The 8,664-nt window shown below is 48.6% G+C and overlaps 1 protein-coding gene across 1 annotated transcript; it reads left to right on the top strand.

Annotated features, from left to right (window-relative positions):
• Positions 1-3,560: 3,560 nt before the first annotated feature.
• Positions 3,561-5,085, top strand: LOC308241049 (endogenous retrovirus group FC1 Env polyprotein-like; the record flags this gene model as incomplete). Its single annotated transcript, XM_080654631.1, has 2 exons — positions 3,561-4,883; positions 4,987-5,085. The coding sequence occupies 2 exons, from the start codon at positions 3,561-3,563 to the stop codon at positions 5,083-5,085; spliced, it is 1,422 nt and encodes a 473-aa protein (XP_080510757.1).
• Between the last annotated feature and the right edge of the window lie 3,579 nt (positions 5,086-8,664).

Raw genomic sequence — 8,664 nt, 5'->3', positions numbered from 1 at the left:
ACCATCCCACCCGTTAGCCACCGGCCCAGTGTGCTGCCGACTTGAAAAAACCTTTTTTACACACTCCTTCCTGGTTATTCCCTCCTGCCCGATTCCCCTACTGGGTCGGGACATCCTACACCGCCTTGGAGCCAGTATCCACCTCCCTTCCCTCCCACACTCCTCTCTTCTTGCACTCCTCTTCACCCGACACTCCCTTCTCAAACCCGGCAACCACCCATTTCCCCTGCTGAAGTAGATCCCATTGTATGGGACACTTCCTCCCCCAGTGTGGCTGCACACCACCCTCCGGTCCACATTCGGTTACGGGACCCCAATTCTTTCCCCCACCGTCCTCAGTTCCCAATCTCACTCAAACACAGGCAGGGCCTAAAACCCATAATTTCCTGTCTCCGGGACAGAGGACTCCTAATCCCTACTGACTCTCCTTACAATACCCCGATTCTACCGGTTCGTAAGCCGTCAGGGGAATACCGCCTCGTGCAAGACCTCAGATTAATCAACCAGGCAATAATCCCCCTACACCCGGTAGTTCCCAATCCTTACACCCTCCTATCCAGAATACCTTCAGGCACTACCCATTTCACCGTCCTCGACCTTAAGGACGCCTTCTTTACCATCCCCCTACACCCGGACAGCTATAATCTGTTTGCCTTCACCTGGGAGGACCCAGATACGGGTATGGCCCAGCAACTAACTTGGACGGTCCTACCACAAGGTTTCAGGGACAGCCCCCACTTATTTGGCCAGGCCCTAGCTAGAGACCTCCAGGAATGTCAGCTTACCCCATCTATTCTCCTGCAGTATGTAGATGATCTCTTACTCTGCAGCCCCTCGGAGGCGGATTCCCGCCGACAGACCTTCCGCCTACTGAATTTCCTGGCAGGCAGAGGTTATCGAGTTTCTGCCAAAAAGGCCCAGCTATTCCTCTCAGAGGTTACCTATCTAGGAATAAAACTGACTCCAACCACTCGCTCTCTGACGAGCGACCGCTTAGCGGCCTTGAGAGACCTCTCACCCCCGAAGAACGCAGACGAAATCCTCTCCTTCCTAGGGTTCGTCGGGTTCTTTCGACACTGGATCCCTAACTTCTCCCTCTTGGCAAGGCCCCTCTATCAGGCCGCCAAGGAAGTCCCCATAGGTGACCTCACCTCTCCTGGGGAAGTAGTGCGAGATTTCTGTCGCCTATGCACAGCCCTCCTGTCCTCACCGCCCCTAACCCTCCCAAATCCTTCCTTTACCTTTCAGCTCTTCACTGACGAGCGACATGGCATAGCCACCGGTGTTCTAACCCATCCGATCGGCCCCTCTTACAGGCCGATCGCCTTTCTTTCCAAACAGCTGGATGGGACAGTCTGGGGTTGGCAGCCCTGTCTGCGCGCCCTAGCCACAGCGGCTACGCTGACTAGGGAAGCCCTAAAGCTGACACTCCAGGAACCGCTCACGGTCTGTTCACCCCACAGGCTCCAAGACCTCCTAAACCATCGGGTCCTCAACATCCCCGGACCTTCGAGAATCCAGGAATTCCACCTCCTCTTTCTCGAAAACCCTAATATTAAATTGCAGGCCTGTACCTCCCTGAATCCAGCTACCCTTCTCCCATTACAGGGGACAACAGGCCCATCCCACTCCTGCCCGGAAATAGTGGACCTGCTCTCCGCCTCTCCTACGGGACTGCTAGACAAACCCTTGCCAGACCCAGATCTAACTCTGTTTGTAGACGGAAGCTCCGTCCTCTCCTCACAGGGCCAAAGAAGAGCAGCATATGCCGTAGCAACCCTTACCACAATGGTTGAGGCGAAAAACCTCCCAGAGGGCACAACCTTTCAGAAGGCTAAGCTCATCGCCCTCACCCGGGCTCTGCAGCTGGCTGCAGGCAAGCGGGTCAACGTCTACACGGATTCTAAATATGCTTTCCTTATTGCCCACAGCCACGCTGCAATTTGGAAAGAGCGGGGATTCCTAACAACTAAAGGGTCCCCTGTCATTAATGCCAAACTCATCCATAACCTCTTAAATGCCTTACAGCTCCCATCAGAGGTCGCTATCATCCACTGCAGAGGACACCAGCAGTCGACAGACTGGGTAGCACGGGGAAATGCCAGAGCGGATGCAGTAGCTCGGGGTCTTACTCAGACACCCGCAGAGGCCACGGCACTCTTTTTCTCTCCTTCCTTACAGCCACAATATTCCCCAAATGAGCGGCGACGTCTCCTAGATAAGGGTGGAAAGCTAACCCCTCAGGGGTGGATAACCATTAATAATCTCATAGCCTTACCCTCCACCCAGGCACAGCAGATACTCAAAGAGATCCATGACTCACTTCATATAGGCTCTGAAGCCCTGCACCGCTTTTTACAGCCTCTGTTCTTTTTACCTGCCCTAAAGCAATCCATCATAGCTATCCACAAAGCCTGCTCCATCTGCGCAGCCACAAACGCGCAGGGTGGGCTACATCCCCGTCAGACCACCCATCAGCTAAGGGGATACCTGCCAGCCGAAGACTGGCAGATTGACTTCACCCACATGCCCACCCATAAAAAATTCAAATTTATCCTCACTCTAGTTGATACCTTTTCAGGCTGGATTGAAGCTCTGCCCATGACCAGTGAAATGGCCGAAACAGTAGCCACGATACTCCTCAGCACATCATCCCACGTTTTGGACTACCGGTATCTATCCAGACTGACAACGGCCCGGCCTTCACATCCCGTGTCGTCCAGCTAGTTGGAGAGGCTCTGAACATCACTTGGAAACTACACATCCCTTACCGCCCCCAGTCATCAGGTAAGGTTGAAAGAGCTAACGGGCTTCTGAAAAACCAGCTTACTAAGCTCTTGAGCTACTCCAGGGGTGGCCCGATCTCCTACCCCTGGCCCTAGCCCGTCTCAGAGCCACCCCCCGGGCTCCCACAGGCCTCAGTCCTTTCGAGCTACTCTATGGACGGCCGTTTCTGATTAACCATAACCTCCCTACGACGGTTCCGCCCTTGGCTGAATATCTTACTTTCATCTCACTGTTACGCTCTCTCCTTCGGGAGCACGCGGATCGAGCACTCCCCCAGGTCGCAGGTGCAGAGAAGGCTGAATTCCTGCATCCCGGGGACGCCATCCTTCTCAAGGAACTCACTCCCAAGTCTTTGGAACCTCGGTGGACGGGGCCCCACATAGTTATCCTAACCACCCCAACAGCTGCCAAACTTCTGGGTAAGCCCCACTGGTATCATGTTTCCAGACTTAAACGGGCCCCTCCTCAACCTGACTGGCAAGTCCATACAGTTGGCCCCACCACCCTCAAATTTACAAGGCCTAAATAATTCCTCTACCTGGCTCTGTTGGACTCGACCCTGCACAGCTATCCTAACCTTCTTAGGAGCCTGCGGGTTCCTCTTCTCCTCCCTCTTAGCCTTCTGCACTCTCTGCTGGCTACCTCAGCCCAAACAATGGCCGGGTCCCTTCTCTGTGCTAATACTCCTCCTTCTAGCCCCGACAGGGCTAGCCTTTAAGACTAATGCTTTTGTATGGAGATTCTATGCCAAAGACCCAAAGACAGGCCACATCATGGGGACAGGAGACTGCCAACCTGGAGGCTGCCAGGCCTTGATCACCATCAAGCTTAACCAGAATCTACCATTCACGGTTGGTCTAGCACTAAACCCAGCAATCTGTTTCCAGTATGACCAGACTGACCCAATCTGCAAGGGATATGAGGTACCGTTTTATGGAGGGTGCCCATATGCTCGATGCAGAATTCATGTGAACAGATTAGACACAGCGGGGACCCAGTACCATAAACATAGACTGACCTCTGATGGGATGGGGACCTTTACCCTGAGTATACCTGACCCCTGGGATAACCGCTGGGTTCAGGGGGTAGAAGGGAAAATATACAGCTGGTACCATGCTACAGCCCCAGTGGGAGGTATTCGAATATACCGAACATACACTCGAATCCTCCCCGAAACAATCCAGGCCTTAGGGGACATGACAGACACCATTATCGAACAGGAAACCTCCTTGCAAGAGCAGGCCCCCCCTCCATCCAAATCGGCTCACCCTTTCTCCTGGCTGGCGGTCATTAGGGCAGGAGTAACCCTCCTAAATAACACATCAATAGGAAATGCCACCAACTGCTTTCTGTGTGCTGCCCTCGGACGCCCTCCGCTAACAGCGTTTCCCCTATCCACCCACTTTGACCTCTCGAGCCCTACATCCCCGCAGCCTAAAAATCTTACAGAAGTACCCCTATACACTGGAGCGGATTTCCCGAGGGTCTGCTACTCCTCCCAGCCGAACTCGACTTCCTGCAACATCACGGTTCGAGTCGACAAGACCATCCAGGCACCCCCCGGAGGATTCTTCTGGTGCAACGGTACCCTAACAAAGGCTATATCACCTTCGACACAGGTCTGTTACCCAGCTTCCCTGGTCCCTCAGCTAACCATGTATGGACGGGGAGAGTTCCTACAAAAACTCTCGCCAGCTCCCTCCCGCTTAAAACGCGCTGTCTTTCTCCCTGTGGTAGTCGGTCTCTCCCTGGCCTCCGCTCTGGCAGCAGGGGGCCTAAGTGGCGGGGCTCTAAGCCACAGCATCTCCTCCTCTCAGAACCTAGAAGGAAGACTGCAGGTAGCACTAGAAGCCTCCACTGCCTCCCTAGCTTCCCTGAAACGCCAAATAACATCAGTGGCCAGAGTCACCTTACAAAACAGGCGAGCCCTTGACCTGCTTACGGCGGACAAAGGTGGCACTTGCCTATTCCTGCGAGAGGAATGCTGTTACTACATCAACGAAACAGGGCTAGTGGAAGAAAACATTGACGTCCTCAGTAAAATGGGGGAGGAACTAAAGCAACGCCGACAGGGGGGGAGGCCCCTTCGCAGGATGGTGGGAGGGAGAAATGATGCAATGGATACTCCCCATACTCACCCCCTTACTAACCCTCAGCCTAATCCTAATGCTTGCTCCCTGTATTTTTAAATTTTTGCAGTCCCGCATGCAAGAAATCTCTCAGATAACCGTCAACCAGCTTCTCTTACACCCTTACAGCCCATTGCCCCTGGACCCCCCGGATCCCGACCTCGCTTAAACTCCGCCCCTGGTCAGCCTGAAGAAGTCAGACCGGTCATCGCCCTATATCACCAAAGAGGTCGGGATGTAAGGTCTGGGGCTGGGAAAGCAGGAACTTTCCCGATCCCACCCCCACTAAACTGGACAAGTCATAGCTGTGCTGGCGCCCTGCTGGATAATAAATAACCGCCTGAGACTTCTCAAGGATGGCCAGAGTGTAGCTGTACCCTCTTCCAGCTTCATAAATCACCCACCACAAGCTACCTCAAATAAACTACCTCAAATAAACTACCTCAAATAAACCTGATTGGTTCAACAGCAGCATAAAGGAACTCTGCCAGGCACAGGCGGGTGTGACTCCCCCGGCCTGTGCTCTCGGACCGCGGGACCTCACCCGAGAGCTTTCAATAAACGCGATTTTTCGCTTTTAACCTGCTTGTCTTGGTCAACTTATTGGCTTCGGTCAGATTAAGTCCTACATCTCTGATTAAACCTTACAGACACTAGTGTAAGGTTTAATCTGAGATGTAAGATTTAATCTGACCGAAGCCAATAAGTTGACCAATACAAGCAGGGTGAAAGCGAAAGATCGCGTTTATTGAAAGCTCTCGGGTGAGGTCCTGCGGTCTGAGGGCACAGGCCGAGGGAGTCACACCCGCCTGTGCCTGGCAGAGTTCCTTTATGCTGCTGTTGAACCAATCAGTTTTATTCGAGGTAGCTTATCTGAGGTAGCTTGTGGCGGGTGATTTATGAGCAGGAAGCTGGTACAGCTACACTCTGGCCATCCTTGAGAAGCCTCGGGTGGTTATTTATTGTCCAGCAGGGCGCCAGCACGGCTGTGGCTTGTCCAGTTTAGTGGGGGTGGGGTCGGGAAAGTTCCTGCTTTCCCAGCCCCAGACCTTACAACTAGCCCAAACCAATTAAATCAGAAACTCTAAGAATGTAGCTTAGAGAATATTTAGGTTTAAAAGCTCCCCATGGGATTCTAATGTGGCCTTGCTGAAATATCATTGTTTTAAGGCAAAACCCATGGATTCTTAAGGTTCTAATTCTAAAGAATTAGCAGGTATATAAAGAAGGTATTTATAGACCAGAAATCCGTAAAGGCTATTTATGAGCCTCAAACTAATGACAGAATATTGTCTCATCAGCCAGAAGGATGACAGAGCTAAGCTAACAATATTTTATATTATGATATTCCTCAATGCTACCTGTAATCCTCTACATTGAATGTATTATTATTTTCCTTGTATCTGATAGCATAATGTCCACTAATGAGAGACTAATTTACTAATTCTATTGGTGTGGGAATAACTACAAACTCACTTGACATTATGTCACAGTGAATCTCTGGTTCTAAGAAATGCCTGCAATCACCACACTGACAATAGAGTTATGTTTTCCTTAGATGCTTTAGTTAAGTTAGTGAATCTTTGCCTGATTAGAGTTTGCTGCCTCTTGGTTCAGAATAATTAGAAGGATGACCACAGAATTATAAGAATGCTGGGATGTTGTTTTTTTTGCCATAGAGACTTTATGTTCAAAACTATAGATTTCCTAAGCTGATTGCTTTTTGAATGTTGTATGACAGACTAATAAGAAGCTAGGAAAATTGCTGGGTAAATGCAATGGGGAAATTGAGACAAGAAAATTAAACCAGGCCAAATAGTTTGGGCAGCTTGCAGCCAGCTTGTGAATCTCAAGACCTTGTCTTTCCCAACCAAGGACACTTAAGTTTATACCTCTCTTCCCTAACCAGGTAATACATAGCTTAAATTACCCTGGCCTGGGAAAATAGAGAACAAAGACCCAATTACGGCCATTTGTGCCAACTAATTCAAGGAGAGATGAAGTCTGGGGGAAAAATAACAAAAACCCACAAACAGTTTGGATGGTATCACTTGAAGGGTAAAATGTGGCAGCATAGATAGCTTCTAGGGCAGGAGGATGAGAAAGTGGGAAAGGAAGTTTATCTCACCCAATGAGCAAAGAAGTCAGCAGTCTTGGGACTTGCCATGATTAAATCGTCAGATATTCTCATAGATGCTTGGAAAAGTCAGAACAATGTAAAAAGGATACCTTGAAGTCTAGTCTATCTACCAGGGGAACCTTGAAATCTATAGGGAAAAAAGTATAAAACCCTTGAACCTCCACCATGCAAGGTAGTCAACCAGAGTTGCCCACTTGTGCTTTATGCCAAATGTATTTTTAATAGATTTGCTTGCTTTGCTTCCTTAATAAATTCATTTGCATTGTTTCAATACTGCTGTCACTTGTCTGAATTCTTTCTCAAGAGCATGACAAGAGCCAAGGAGGGGGAGACTTGGGCTGCTCTCTGGTTGTAGTTGGACTGGGTCTTAGAAAATAAATGACTAAAACTGACCAATAAATATGGGAGAAAAATCCCCTCAGGCTTCTGGCAAGGAGGTGGCGGGAGGGGGCGGGGCGTGGACCATTTGAAATACTCAGAGCATTTTGTACTTAACAGGGTCTGCCCTCAAGAGAAACTAGTTAACTGGAGCCTAACTGCAGTGGTATTATCAGAGCCTAACTGACCTGGGGTAAGGGAAATACAGGTACCAGGTACCAAAATCCAGAACCCTCTAGCTATCCTGTTCCACCTAAGTGGGGAGAAAACTGAAAAACACGTGAGGCACAGGCTTACTGAAAGAGAGGGATCAAATTCCAGCTTATAGGAGTAAAACATGCCCCTTCCACCCATACCTCACTACTATATTCCTAAAGGCCTTTTTAAAGCAGTTTCTTTTATCCAGTAGCTTACTCATCCTGGCTATCAAGAAAAAATACAACACATATTAAAAAGCAAGAAACATAATTTGAAGAGACACAATAAACATCAGAACCAGACATGGCAGGGATTTTGGAATAAAATATGTTTTATTAATTCATTGGTTTTTTGGTTAGACTTCTCTGATGTACTTTTTGGGAATATTATCCCTCAGTTGATTGTTTCAATAAAACAGTCTTGTGGCTATTTCCCAAGAAGTAGGCATTGTGGCTTTTTTTTTTTTTTAACTGCCCTGGGCTTAAAAAGAATTAGACAAATGCTTTATGCTTTGGGTAGAAACTGGTTTTCTCCTTGATGTGTTATTACCATTAGCAAGGTGGAATTCTGAGAACCAAAGGACATTGTGGCCTCAGACACTTACTTAGCTGCTTGGCCTGCCTATTGTAAATAAGAGATGATCTGTGATTTACAGTAATTTAATGGACTTGTAAAGCTGAGGGCCCCTACAGAGGTTTTCATTCAGCGAAAAAGTTCTAGCATGAAGGAATAATGACAGGGCCACTGAATGTGTGTTGTTTTCAGCGAATGACTTTCTGCTTTGTTCTGTAACTATTGATAATTTTGTCAGTTGAATACACTTTGAAAAGGTTTGCAGTGACCCCTGTACAGAAGATAGACATTGGTCTAAGACTCCTTTGCAATATATGTTTTCATCTAAAAAAAAAAAAAAAAAAGAATTTGGGTCACATTTTGATTAATTTTAATTTTTTTAAATATAAAAGACTAACTTTTTCATGGGAATTAAAAAATAATCTGGGGCCCCCTAAAGTCATTTAGGGCCAAGTCTTT

Source organism: Plecotus auritus, assembly GCF_963455305.1.
Source record: "Plecotus auritus genome assembly, chromosome: 1".
Classification (NCBI taxonomy): domain Eukaryota; kingdom Metazoa; phylum Chordata; class Mammalia; order Chiroptera; family Vespertilionidae; genus Plecotus; species Plecotus auritus.
Note: the sequence above shows the minus strand (reverse complement) of the source record. Positions and strands in the feature narration are given on the sequence as shown.